Genomic DNA, 15,898 nt, shown 5'->3' with positions numbered 1-15,898 from the left:
GCCGTAGCTAATCCGACGGGAAACTTAGCTATTGGTAAAACCGCACACGACGTCGTACTTACGTCAATAAATTGTTTTTATATAGCATAGAACGATTGGTTTCATTTATAACTTTTTTGATTTTGCGCTATGCTATTTGATGTGTGCTGTTTGGTTTTCTGAGATGCAACTGGGTATATTATGTAAGTATTTTGAAAATGTTGTCAATCATCTGTATAAATAAAAAAACGAATAGCAGAATTGTACAGACTGTACCAAATGGGATAATTTATTTGACTTTATTTGTTATTGTCAGGGCAAAGTTTCTATAAATAAAGAAAACAATCGATAGGACATGAAAAAACACATATCGGTACGGAATTCGCTGGCTCAGCAAGTTTTTAATATTATTATTGACATAAGTGCCAATAGTATTTTTTGTAAATACGAATTTTAGAACATATAATTTCATAACCATATGTTCCAATTCAGTTGGTTGTTTTATATAAGGGCCATGAGTCGTTAAAAGAATAATATAATTAACTTTTTTTTGGACAACATTTCATTATAAAGAGGTGTATTTTTTTTCTATCGTTTAAAGGTTTTAGTACGTTATTGTCACTTACATGTACATATCGCATTACGGAAGACGTAGAAAATTCTTTCGAGGACGGTCGTGTTAGGGACATTCGTAAAGTTACATGACTATTTTCATAGTGATTATCTAAGCGTCCTTCGCCTTTCTAGTCATGTTTAGTCTTCAACCTCAAGCTTTACAACTTGGTAGGCATAAATTATTAAACTGTAAGCAAGTTAGTGAATTTTCCACTATTGAGAGGATTATTACGTGTAAAAATGGTTGAATGTACCCACTTGTGTTATGAGGTAGGGCACATCATGAAATATCGTGTTTGACATCTAGAGCAGCCCAACCCGGGAAGTACCTAAACCTTACAGAATATCCAAATAAAGTGGTCCAATCATGAGTAAGGTAGCCGGAACTCCTAGGGGTGCGTAGTATTAACAGCGGGGGTCTTTAAGTGTCGGTAACGCGCTTGTTACTTGTTGTTACTTCTGGTGTTGTAAGACTCCATTGGCTACGGTAATTTCACTTAAGATATGCAAGCTTTCACAGTTTTTTATATTTAATTTCGACAAGATGTATTTTAGGGAAAAGTTTAACATGCGTCTCTCAGATCACTGATAATAGACTGGATTTGAAGTCGCGTTTGGACGTCCTGAACCGTGCATGCAGAAATATATTCCATACCAATGCAATGATGAGATTCGCTTTACCTCATTGTCATATTAGTATGAACGTACTGTAAGTCAGATGGGGTATTCGTTGGGCGTCTAGTTTAATGCATTACTACTTTCTCTAATCTCCTTAAGTACGAATATTAAAAAAAAATGTGTTAATAGCAATTAAATATGTAAGATATCAATGAAGTTAGTAAAATTTCGTCGACGGACTCACGTTTGCATTAGGGATACTAAGATAGAATAATTGATTTTCTTAATGTAAGATGCAGTAGTGTACCAAGTAAATGATCACTAACAAAAATAAAAATCGGAACGCCAAAAGCATGGGCATTATAAGCCTGTGGACATAACTTTCTATATATATAAAAAAAAAGAAATTAAATAGCGTTTTCTTAATCTAATTGTAGTTTTTACTTATTATTAAGGAAATGATTTGTAACTTATTCCCCAATATATATTTATATGTATGAAGCGTAATTCTATTATGTATGTATTTTAAATATTTTTTTTTTTTTTGTAAAATTACTCGAGTCCTTTTATAGTGATTTCAATAGAAATCTCTATTAGAGTTTAAAATTGAAATAGAGAAATCAATATGAATATCTTCGAAAAATAAACAACAATATGAAGTCATTGGATCGGTTTTTTGTAACATAATTATCACCTCGGCTCTCTAATGTGGAACCTAATTTCTAGTGTGGGTTGATGCGAGATCTTTTATAGGCCCGCTGCAGGGAGGAACTTGGTTTCTATCACACCGTGGTCTAAAAAATAAACTGTTCTATATAAATAAAAAGGAATCTTCGTATATAATTGTATGAACGTGCATAACTTCTAAACAGCTGAGCCAATTGTATTTTTATTTTATTTATATTAAAAAAAAATAATGTATTCATTAAAAATATACGTATAGCGGTACAGCGTTCACGGGGTCAGCTAGCTTAAATTAAAAGATTTTTTACCAATTTTTTTAGTTGACGAATAAGTCTATAAATTATTAAAACTTAAAATGTGTTAAAATGTTGATTCGTTCTTTATCATCGGAAAAAAAATCGTTAAGAATTTAAATATAAAATTGCACATTAGCATAAATACGGTTTTTTTTTCTAGAAATTTAGCCTCCTAATATTATAATAAGTACAGTCACCTTTAACTATATATTTATTGCTTAAAAAACCAAAGGAAAAAAACCCAAAGTTATCGTCACAAGACACACGCTCAAATTAAATATTATTTTACTTTTAATAAACGCATGCCACAATAAAATAACTTCTTCTCATAATCATACTATTTTACTACTACCTTTGCCATTTCTTTTATTCTGTCGATATTTTAAGATTTACCAAGATAGTTATAGGCCTCTAGTACACTCCAGCCTTAGCTAGCTGCTGGCATCTAGAAGCCTAAATTTGAAGCTATAGGTATATGCTTATATATATCACAAATGATTAAAATTCTCATAAATGCTGAGTTGTATCAATTTAATATTATATCTTTAATACAAAAATTATAACTAAAAAGTAATCTGTCTTCCAATTCAAAGATGAATATACCTATCGCTACAAATCACAGGTTACGCAACAGTGTGAGCGCCGTCGACTTTATTTTGACATTAATAAAAATATCATCAGGGGTTATTATAACCGAGCGTGTCTAACAGATCTCTGGGATGCTGTTAATTATCTGGCCACAATACGATATCTAAAATACCGATGGTACAACGCTCGAGTGGGGTCGGGGACCACCGGGTAAGAGTTGGACCAGTTTCTCTGTTACGATAGATCATGGTTACATAGATATCTTTATTATTACCCGGTTGTGATTCAATTGTGAGAGACTATGTATATTTGCATACACATTTTATGGTACGTAAAACTTAAATTATGTATCATTCTATTTTCGTATTACGTTAGACTATTTTGAAATCCAAGTCTCAATTATATAATTACAAATGTAAGCGCATGTACCTAAATATTTTCTGTTCATTTTACAATACAAAATAAATTTATTGTACAATTATTATTATTTACATGTTGCTTTACTCTTTTCTATTTTAATTTAATTTGATTTTTAAATGAACTTTGTCTTAAATTTATTTCGAGAGCTATTAATATTTTTATTATTATTTATTTATTATTATTTTTTTGTTTGTACATATTATAATTATATGTACAAACTAAAAAAAATGTAATATAATTATAATTTGTATCTTTATTAAGTTTTTTGCTACACAAATATAATACGAGGTCTGCTTGTACTTGTCGCGTTGAAATTACATTTTAGCACTAAATATTGATCTACAAGCATATTATGTATCACTACACAGTATAAAACAAACTCGCTTCCCACTGTCTGTATGCTTATATCTTTAAAACTACGCAACGAATTTTGATGCGGTTTTATTTAATAAATAGAGTTATTCCAGAGGAAAGTTTTATGTATACCTAATAATATTATAGAGGAACACTGATAGTTTTTGACTTTTCTAATGTGATGTCGTAAATAAACACATTTTTTTGCGCTTACATTGCAAATATTTAGTTTATATTTTATATTTAGTATCAGCATTGCACCCATGCGAAGCCGGGACGGGTCGCTAGTATTGAATAAATAAATTATTACAATTTCGTTTTCTCTATAAAAGTGTGAATTAAATATACTATACTGCAGCAGTAATTATCGCTTAACAATTTTCTTAATAGATAAAATGTGGATATTATTCTTTCTAGAGGTTTCCGGTTTCATTTTTTATCAATTAACATCTATTTTGTTTTATATATTCTATTTTTCTCTTTGTAATGAGGTTTCATATCATATGTAATAACGTAATATACAAATGGATAAGTTTATTTGATTCAGTGTTTTCGATAGACAGTATATAATGTTTCTACATTATATAAAAGTACACGCGGAAAACATTGACCTGACGTTATAACAGAAGGTATTTTATGTCAATGGTAATCAATTCAATTAGTGTTTTACCAAAACAATTACGAGAATGATGACGCCATTTACACACTAATTTAATTTGGCTTCAGGTAAATAGTATAATCTTAATAGGTAATTATTAAAAATAAAATGCAAATCATTCTTATTTATTTACGACCTTCATTCAATCAAATGCTATTTTATAGCTGAATATGGTAAGCAGATATTTAATGAAATTTACTTAAATCTATTTTGATATTATAAAATGATAGGACTGTAATATAAATTATAAATTATAGAGATTTTCAGCAATATTTTTTAACTTAAACAAAGTTATGTATTTTGTAAAACGTCAAGTTTTGCTGACAATATACCTATCTGGTTTTCCTTTGCTGAAGAAGATAATGGACCTCTATCTCTAATATATCTAGTAGGAACTTTGTCTAATTAATCAAAGTTTTTATATGTTTACTATATACATATTTATACGTTAACTACTAACTAACTGAATATCCCATTTTAACTAAAGCTTTTTCAAATCTAATCCAAGCTAGTTCAAATGAAAAGGAGCCTATAACTCGGGTGGTGCAGAAAAAAAGAAGTGGAGAATCACTTTAAGTAAAAAACAAACATGAGAAAGCTAACTATAATATATCCGAAAATTATTTTAAGTATTAAATAATTAAGTAATAAATATCCCAAAAAATATAATAATAAAATAAAAATTTATCATATAAATTTAAGACAGATAACGTCCAGATATGACCTTCTAAAACTTAATACTAATATATATTTATTATCTGTATCGCTTATCTATATTTTAATATCAACAGCAGTATATCAACGATGTCCCTAGGCAATAGGTAGACTACATAAAACATCGTAAAGGCAACATTGTATAGTAATCATTAGTTTTGGCTTCGTTTTGTAACGACCACAGCGAGAGAATCGTAAAATATCAAAATAAATTATGTGTTAATAGTAAATTATAAGACAACTGTCTAATGAATTAACCCGACTTTGTTCCTGCGTTTTTGTTTTTATTTTTCTTTGTAATAAAAATATGAAGTTGCTGGGGGTATTTCGCACCTTCCTTTTAGAACATTCGAGTGAAAATTGAGTCTTTTAAATACTTATTATTTAGTAGTAATAGTCTTACTTGTATGTCTAACTAGTCAATTATTGTATGTTTAAGTCCAATTTTATAGTTTACTAGCTGACCCTGCAAACGTTGTTTTGCAACATATGTTATAAACCCCCTTAATCCCATCCTCCTTATAACTTACTTAACTTTAACTTATGGGTATGAAAAATAGATGTTGGCCGATTTTCTGACCTACCCGATATGCACACAAAATTTTATAAAGATCGGTCCAGCCGTTTCGGAGGAGTATGGTAACTAACATTGTGACACGAGAATTTTTCATATAGTTTATATATATTTCGTTAATACAACAGGGATCATTCCAATATACCTACAGACAAACGTTAATTATGATTTCTTTTAATATGAAGACTTTACCTAAAGTCATATTTTATGACTACTGGCTTAAAAGCTGTCATTTGTTAATTTGCCAAAACTAAATTAGCTAATTTGTTGCTATTTGGGACGTTTATGAAAGATAATTTATTGTCATAATCTGATTTAGAAGAGGAAACGTTAGCACTTAAGTTGGAGTATGTGTTTGTTTAACTTATTAAACTATATATACAATAGATTTTAATATTTTGTATTTTAGTCATTATATTTTTGTAATATTTAGAATTCCATTATAAATCTTTTGTTCAGGTTAAAAATTTACACATATGTGTACTTAAATTGCATATTTTATGATATAAATAAAATTAATTAATAGTGATGAAAGACCATATTTTCATTCCACCCCTGTTTATACTAAATATAAAAGCAGGTACTAAAAGACTCAAATTATGGTTAAATTACTGTACATTTTTTGTGATATCATTAAAACTGTTAATCTAGCTACCACAGTGAATAAAGTAATCATCATAATTTTCCCTTATTATTACGTGATTCATATTCAGATAGCAGTTCGAAGTTCTTTTCGAAAGGCCATAAAATTTCTTAAGTGTTACGTTTTTTAATGCCTATGAAACACTAAAAAAATAACTAAACATGATTTTATGATTAAATTAACTGCTACGAATAAACAATCAAATTACATAGCAATAAATGTCACGAATCGTGTTCGGACTAAGCGTCAATATAAATTAGACACCCGTCCCCAACCATATAATTAACTATTATAAACGAATCACAAATTAAACAATTTGTAGGAACACCATGTTTGTATTATAAAAAACCTTCTCGACTTAAATGAAATTGTATTAATCGTAAATCCCTCTAACTAAGCACGAGACATGCGGCTTTAACGTCAAATTTTGTTACGGACAGAAATATTGTAATAACAAGGCTTATATTACACCAATTAAAAAGAACGACAACGTTTATTTCGGTGACGTTAGGGTTGTTTTCGTTTTGATGGGATTGTTGTAAGTGTATTTATAAGTTTGTTATGTCGTGTTTAAGATCACTATGACATGTTTATTATTAGGAAGGCCTATTAAATTATTCGAAGTAATCCGGTACGGTAGGGCGAGTATTTTGGCTTAGGTGTCGGTCGACGATGTTGGTCAGACGGTAGATGTAAGCTGACAATAACAAATCAATCCTTGACGTATTTATGTGACGGCAGCAGAGTCATAATAGTTGATAATATTAGTATGGGTTGACTCCTTAAATCTTTATTTATTGTTGCAAATTTATGTACGAGGCACATGGTTTTTGTAGATATAAACAATGATTAACTATAAATAGTGGGATTCTTGTTTAGAGACAGTAAATAATTATTAATTAAAGTAGTATTTACTTTAAAATACTTTTTGTGTAAGATAAAATGTACCTAGGTATCTAATAACGTTGAATAAAGGCTTAAATTTGTATAGATCGGGTTTAAATCGCGAAAAATGTCTGTTTAATAAAGACTTATAAATTATAAGTATTTCGTGACAGCTTATACAACGTACTTATACGTGGAACTGTGTAAATAATTTTCACATATAATAAGTAAAGTTCATCCGTCGTATATCCTTTTACATCAAAACAACGCGGCTTGCATAAAAGAAAGATATTTTTTTTTTTGTTTTGTTTACCAACCCAATTTTTACTTCATTGTCGATATAAATATGACACTCCTATCGTCTAGGTCCTTGTTACAGTTTTATTATGTATAAATTATCGTATATGGTGTGTGTATGTGCTTTTAAGGGAAGGACACAACTAAATATAACGGTGTCATAGGCAGTTGTTCTACTCGTTTCATTTTCCAGTCTATTTTAATAACTTCAATACTAGAACTAAAGGCGTAATTGTTAGGATTCCGCAGAAAATAAGTTCAATAATGTCATAAACTGAATATATCTAAGTTTATTAAAGTTACTATATTTATGTATATAGTGCTTATCTAAAATTATTACTAATTTCAAATTGATGTCATATTTTTCGAAAATATCGAAATTATAACCATTTAATTGCTGCAATTTCTAAAGTTTTGTAAGTTGAATTATATTTTTTCCTCCATAGTAGAGTTAGATATAGTTTAGATATGAGTTTTTGAAATATCGAATTGGTAGCCTTAAAGATCATTGGAACAAATATGTAGTCTAATCTATATAGGTATATAAAAATAAATCACAGAAATGTTCGTATGTATGCACTTAACTTCCGTGCGACTTCATCAAATTTGATAATACTTATCTTTGTGTTCCTTATTGTGATTCATTGGCCTTAGTCCGTCTATTGTAGACAATTTAGACAGTGTCAGACAGACACTGTGTCGCCTAAGACACTCATCAGGAAAACGCAGAGTTACCTAAGCTCTGCGCCACCCTCTCGACCTCACTGGCTAGGCCCACAGGAACGACGAGTCGATACGTGTGGAGCCAGTTCGGCTGCAGGAGTCTTTCGCATTTTAGAGCTACTCGTATGCCACGAATGCTTAACGGAGACCCCATTCCGGGTTTCAAATGAAGTTTTCCTTCTCCAGGACCCAGATGATTTTGAGCCAGGTTTATCCCTCGGTCGCCTTTTACGACCCCCATGGGAAGAAAGGGGGTGGTGCTATTCTACTCGGCTGACACCACACGGCATTCTTATTGTAAAGATAGGGTTTTGTATTAAAGAAAATAAAAAAAATATATATTTTCATAAAAAAAATGAGACCGTAAGAAGTTCGACCGGGTTCAGCTAGTCAATTCTTGTTGATCATTCTGATGTGATTAGTGAATTAGAAAGCGTGTAACGTAAAAAAATATATATACGGAATCCTATATATTATTCAAAAAACTAGTTGTATGGCGTTTTTGTCGTAACGATAAGTCGTTTACATATCTGAGCGCACGTTTTACGCTTACCCCTACATATATGGACGATTTCATTAATCACTTTCAATTTTATTTTTCCTTTCAGATGTATGTTTTTGTTGTTGTCTTCATGCATTAATTTAACACCTACAACAGGTGCTACGAATGATGTCCGAGCGTTAAAGTGACTTTAATAATACTTGTATAAAATAATAAATACGTCTGTTTGAGGGTATTAATTTTAGAAAGTTCATCCAAAATATATTTTATTTACTTCAAATATGTAGGTACCGATATTGCGTTTTTGTGAACAATTATAATATTAATTAGGTGAGTAACATTTTTATTTAAAATGATTTCAAATATCTTACACAAAGTCGAAGAAAATAACTAGCACACTATAAAAACAATTTTATTTAAATAAATTCTATACGGTGACTTTTTTTTCAAATAAAGATGTCTAGTATATAGCTTTAAGACGCTTTAAAATTTTATTTTTACACATATAAAACGTACCGTCAAAGGAATAACTGTATAACATTATCATATATAATTATGAGTTTTTTAATTACGCTCCAATAATTTATAATCGAAATAAAAGGAACCGTTGTCCACGGCAAAAAGCTTGTCATGTTTTAAGCGTAGCGAGGTTTCTATTTATATTGTACGTTATAACTTTATGCGGATGCGTCCACGGACCACCCACAAGGGTTATTACCGTACCACGCCCATTTACGGCGCTTCGAATCGAACTAAATACCTATGTGTTCTACATTTCGTGTCCCTAGCGGCTATACTGACATACCAATATCGTCACACCTTCGGTAATAATAGCCTAATTATGTATCATCGAAATCACAGGCCCAACTATTAGGTATTTCGATAATATGAAAAAATAGTAGATTATTTTTTTTCGATCAAATTGTATTAACCGTATTTTTGTATGTTTACTATTCAATCAATATTACATTTGTGTAACAACGACCTCAATGACATGCTAAAATTATTTCAAATTTTTTATTCATTCAAGCATTTACCTATACAATTTTTATCGCGAGATTTATTTTATGCTATTATTTATTATTCTTTTTCGTTAAATATTCTAAAAAACAAATTCACACAGGCATTTTGAGAACTACTTTCAGATGATCCAAGGACGCCAAATCGGGTAAAAGTCTGACAAATTTCGATTTTTTTATCAAATTCCAAATCAATTAATTAAGTTAATTCTCGTCTGAGACACCAAGAGCTTCCACGTTCTTTCAGTATTCACCCCCTTCGAAGATCAAACTGATGTTATGCAGCGCATCTAATAAAGCCGTTGAAGGATCATCGTAGTCTAGTGGTGTCATTTCGCCCTTTGTCATGTCATTCCCTTCTGTCTACCATCAATACCTTCTGTAAATTAACTCTTGTTTTAAACAGATTTAACAACGCACCCTGATAGTTTCAGTTTGATGTTGCAGTTGGAAATTAATATTTATTTTATTTATTTATTTATTATTATATTTTATTAGGAAAGCATACAGTGATACATTTTAACAATTGCTTAAAAAAAGGGAATATCTAAGCACCATTTAGTTGCTTTCGCAAGTACAACGAGCCTATTATAAATATTTCTCTTTATATTTAACTGTCTTTATCCAATTTTTTGAATTTACTTATTTATCTATACTTATTATAAAAATAAGTCCCCCGGCCGCGTCTTTCTGTCCTCCTGTCTGTCCTCCTGTCTGTCCTCCTGTCTGTCTGAACGCGATAAACTCGAAAACTACTGAACGGATTTTTATACGGTTTTCAACAATAGAAAGAGTAATTCTTGAGGAAGGTTTAGGTATATAATTTATTATGCTTTTATGTAAATTAGCTGAAATACGGCGACAAATGTTGAAGAGGTCGCAAAAAATCTCGCCAAATGGGAACTTTCCACGCGAACGCCGCGTAAACTAGCAAAGATACAGTTAAGTAATGTACTAGAGAATTCAAAATCTATAAAAATGCTACAAAAAAGTCCGCGATAGCATATCTCTATCTCTTACGGTTGACTTACAATAACCACTTTTATGTTAACATTTTTAATTAAAAACATTACGTTATTTTCAAAGCTATTTTCTTTAGTTCGGTATTAATCCTTATCCAAATGAATATGTTAGTTAGCTTAGTCATTTAATGCAGATTAAAATTGCTCTTTACACTAAATCAATCAGATGAATAGTTTTTGAGATATCGTTGTTAGAAGTAATTAGTAGCGAAACATTTTTAATGCTTGGCGAGCATTGAGATGCCTACGGCGAGTCCATCCCCTCTGCCCCGCATCGCTCGACCGCCTGCTCAAGCTATATAAACCGGGCGATGTAGCGCGCGATCCGCCATAGTAAACATGTTCCTTAAGGCCCACGGAAGGTGTTAATACAAAAAAAATTTACTATTGACAGAACGAAGTCTGTCCGGGCAGCTAGTTGTATTTAAAATAAGATAGAAGATAATCGCAATAAGTTCCTAAAATTAAGTAATAAAGTTATTTGCAGACGAGTTGTTCGAAGCTATACCAAAAGATGTAACCCAATTTGACAGCGCGAAGTCATATTTCAGTATAAACCACAAAAGTATTCGCACAATAGCAAGGCGAAAGTGAAGTTTTTTAAGATTTGTCTTACGATTTGGTTTCTGCCACTATAACAACTGTCACTGTATTATTTACGAAACAACAAAATTGAACCGACATCAAAGACTACACATTTAAAATATCTGACACTTTTGAATCCACTCATTGACAATTTATGACAGTTGTGAGTAATCAAGGTAAACCATCAGGTCAGACGCAGCAGGCATCTAGCTTATGGGTATTAGAATGTATATTTTATACAATAATATAATACTTTACATGTGTATTTGTGATTAGGAATGTTATTTTAATTTCTTGTAATATAACTGTGTTTGTTCGCAAACGAAAAAAAAACCCGACTTCTATTACATCGACAAGTAATACGATGTAGGTAGACGAAAAAAATAATCAAGTGAATACGCGTTATCAAAGATGACTCAAAAAGTTCATCAGATCTCTATCAAATTAATTAGGATTACAAGACAGCATCGGCTTTCGATTAAAATATGAATTGTCAAAATCGGTATACCCAATAAAAAGTTATGCGACAAAAAAAAATAGTTAAGTTAATACGCATTATTAGATATAACTCAAAAAGTACTTGTCAGATCACAATAAAAATAAAATGGGTCCAGATGACAGGCACTATCTTTCTATTAAAAAAATATCGAAATAGGTCCACCCAGTCAAAAGTTCTGAGGTGAAATACATAAAAAATACAATCGAATTGAGGACCTCCTCCTTTTTTGGAAGTCGGCTAAAAACATAATACTTTTCTATGATAGGAATCAGCAGAGTTGCTAAAACTCGAAAGGGTTTCTTAAGCTAGCGATTAATATTTTTTTGTCGTTGCTTTTTCGTTTGTTCTTAAAAGTACGTTCCTTTACAAAGGTAAGATTTAGTTATTAGGACATAAACCGGGGTAAGACGGGTAAACCGCACCCGAGTTCAAGGGGTTTGCAAGAATACCGATATATTGAAATATATAATCATAAACATGACAAATAACCATTATTACGTTTTAATAATAGTGATTGTAGATAGTTTAAAAAGTTATTTCGATTATTAAATTTAAAATTTTATCAAAATTTTGATCAAAAACTATAAATATTTCAGAATATTTTGTTACTTACAGATCGTCCAGCATTATTGTTATGCACGTTGATCTTCGACTGTAAATCATCTACTTGTTCTCGGACGTCTAGAAACTTTTTTGAGAATTCAATGCCAAAGGCTAAGTTATGAGAGCAACCGCTCCATTCCCACTTGTTAGCCCTCGCTCTCCCTCGGTCATGGGAGGCGCGGTAGCCGAGAGGGTCGCAGCCACAGGACAGCAGGCGGCCTTGTGCGCAGGCGCGTGCGATAGAGTGTGCCACTCCTGCTGACATTAGAGCATACAGGAATGCCGTTTCACGGAAACCTGTTGAATAATTAATTGATTCAATTAGTAACACTTTAGATAGATATCAATTTAATTAATAAACCAAAAGGCATTTAATAAGAAGACATTTCATATTATAAACGAGACAAAAAAATCAAAGAAAAGATAAGTGAAGAGTACAAAAAATAATTACACGCTTATAGATTCCAATGCGAAATTGCTGATGTCTTGCCGCATGTTATCTCCGCAATGCATCTGTTATAATATCAACTATGCTTTCGCGTTCACCGCTTCGATCTCCGGAACGCGGACGTCGCGATCTCCATTTATCTATTTTATTGCAATAAATTAAATAGAACCATTCGAGATTCAAAGATAAGCTATTGGCCTCGAACAATGTAATCTTTTAACCATAAAGATAGCGATTTGCATTCGACTTCGGTCGGATGCGACCGGTGCTTAGTTAATTGTATTCGGTTGTAAGTTAGTCGGGCTAATAATGTGCTATGCCTGCTATTTCATTGTATCGAACTCAATGGACTCGCCGTGTCGTAGGCATCGTTGCGATTTTAAAAGCTATACTCGTTTAATGGGCAATTATTGTGTTGTAATTGCGCTGCCACCTTTTCTTAGATAAATTAATGTTTTGACGTAAACGCTGATGTTTTATTATCGGAATTTTGATTGGATGTTGTAACTTGTAACGGAGTTAACGATTTTACGATTAATTCAAATTGTAATCTAATCTGTGCTATTCAAAATTAAACAAAATATTAAAATGTATATTTTTTATTCAAGAAGCTTTTGATATATATATTTTTTTGATTTTAAATATTTTATGCCTCGTGGAGTTCTCACGACATGTCCAGTATTATCTTAGTCAATGAATCGTTTGAGAATCGACTAAATTAATTTGATTGTGGCAAGTGGTTAATACTGCTACGTTATCTGAAGAGATTAGTGGGTGCAGAGCCTAATTGAGAGGGAGATACCGTTGATTGAAATTATTACAATTTTATTTTTATTCACAAATAAGTAAAACCAAAAATGTTGTGTGTTGATCAAAGGAACCATATTTTTGTTGTCAAATGCGTTTTTATATATACTCGTAGTACTTGGTAAAGTATAAAAACCAACTTCTTTAATTAAAATACTTTTATATCATTCTCGAATTTTCTCGACGTCGAAACATGTAAAGGCAGTTTTAATAAATCCACGGTCATTTTTTATCTTGCGTATATTTTATAAGCGCATGAAAATGTATAAAACTCTTAAAACATATTCGTATCGGTTCTAGATCGTCAAACCTCGCAAAAAGTAGACATCGTATGGTTTAGGGCGATTCAGATACATATGTTAATCATTATAAATCGTTCGTCAGATGAAATATTTTTATAGAATATGAGGTCCTTTTACACGTGTACGATTTCCACGAGAAGCCAATTAAAAGAGTTTTCAACACCAAAAATGTCGACACGAAACATAATCATAAAGAAAAGAACAGCCGTGTTGATTTAAAATTGAAATTTCGTCGCCTTGCTTAAATTATTACTATATTCACGATGTAAGTAAATTATATAAAATATTATTTTGTAATCGAAAAGTCTTAGATGTAAACTAATGACAGTTAGTTCATATCAATCCTAAATTATTTAAGTTAACCAGTAAGTCGTTCCATATAAATATTTCCGCTGCACTATCAACTGGCATTGACTACAGACAGACGAATGTTACGGTGTACAAACCAAATAGGGTACTGTTATTGTTTATTTATAAACTGGCCTGGCCTTTTTCCAGTGACCGGTGACAAATTTATATTTGTCGATCGTTGGAGACGCGATAAAACAGATACGAAACGATTTATAATACTTTGTAGTTCGAATTTGATGATTTCACGACGGTAGGCGGTTATACGCCAAGCAAGGCTAGCGTGTAATGTATCAAAATCGTGCGGTGCTGACTTGCGAGTCTTGACATTTGGTTTTTTCGCATTAATTTTAAAGTATGTGTTCATTGTATTGCTTTCGTTTCGTATTCTCAGATAGTACTTAAGGAGTAAAGTGGATATCACATATTTTTCGTGATGTTTTCTTTTAAAAGTAGTTTTGATTAATATACATAAAATACCTACATACGTTAAACGATATCAAGAATTCTGCCATTATTACTGATAAATTGCAATTCAAAAGTAGTCAGCCAAGTAAGCTTCATCTCTGGTAAGCAATCGATGACTAAAGTACTCATTTGTTTCTACATGCCTACTTTTCAACGAAAGATTTAATGAATAAGTCTTTTTGAGGGTATGCGATTGATTAATTATTAATATGTAACGCAAAAACCGTTACAACACAACCCATCGCGTAATATCGAGCTTTTGTCTCAAATGACTTATACTTTGCTAAGAGTTAGTTATTAATAAACGATACCAATACTTTACCTACATTAATATAGGAAAATACTGATGTATTTTTAGTTATAAAAGATTTTCTTATATGAAGGATTATCGTATGTTTGTTTATGGGTATTAGTATAACGCTAATCAATAATTCTATTATACAATGTCATGTAGTTAATCTCATTATTTACAATTTATTTGTCTTGATGCAATTGCGTGATTGTATCGATCGGTCTGTCTTTATTGTGTGATAATTTAATTGCTTGTTTATGCTCATGGTTGAAGAATAATATGTGAGTATTGTGGTCGTAAACTAAATGTGATGTATTTCAGTGTAAATTGAGACTATTATACGGGTGATTTTACTGGGATAATCTAATGGAAGTAGGTATTAATTTCTGATTACAATGATTTAATAACATTTAGTAGATAGCCTTACAGTGTCGGTCATACACAAGTGAGGTTTTGATAATCTGACGTAACGCAAAGCATTTAGTTATATAATTGCTATATCCTTATAACATGGGCGTGGGCAAGGGGACTTGCCCCACCGTGAGTCGAAGCTAATAAATATTTTAGATTTTATTACGGACATTTTAGGTAGATTCAGCTAACACCTCCGCAAACTCTTATTGAAGTAGTGTAGATAGTGAAGGTAAATAAAAGTTGCAGTTGCAAGATATGAGGATGATATGATGAGGGTATCCTTATACCTACTGTCTACCATTAGTAGGTATCAGGTCAGATAATCAGGTCAGATAATCAGAATTTAGTGGATTCTTATGTACCTACTGGGTTGGCTGGTATTTTTATATGACTTATTTGTATCGTATTGGTGAGTTGTAATATACAAATATTGAATATGTCAAGCTATTTGAATAATAACATTAACCAAAAAGTATATCAAATGCTACTTTTCTCCTCATTGACATTAGTAACATAGTACTATCAGATTGTAGGTCACAGG

The 15,898-nt window shown here is 31.4% G+C and overlaps 1 protein-coding gene across 1 annotated transcript in view; it reads right to left on the bottom strand.

Moving 5' to 3' along the window:
* The window catches only part of LOC123669098 (protein Wnt-10a), a 38,859-nt gene that overhangs the window by 4,945 nt on the left and 18,016 nt on the right, over positions 1–15,898 (bottom strand). The window contains exon 3 of the mRNA XM_045602735.1: positions 12,289–12,575. Coding sequence (XP_045458691.1) covers positions 12,289–12,575 — 287 coding nt within the window. The remainder of the gene's footprint in view (positions 1–12,288; positions 12,576–15,898) is intronic.

The sequence above is a fragment of the Melitaea cinxia genome, chromosome 3 (assembly GCF_905220565.1).
Source record: "Melitaea cinxia chromosome 3, ilMelCinx1.1, whole genome shotgun sequence".
Classification (NCBI taxonomy): domain Eukaryota; kingdom Metazoa; phylum Arthropoda; class Insecta; order Lepidoptera; family Nymphalidae; genus Melitaea; species Melitaea cinxia.
Note: the sequence above shows the minus strand (reverse complement) of the source record. Positions and strands in the feature narration are given on the sequence as shown.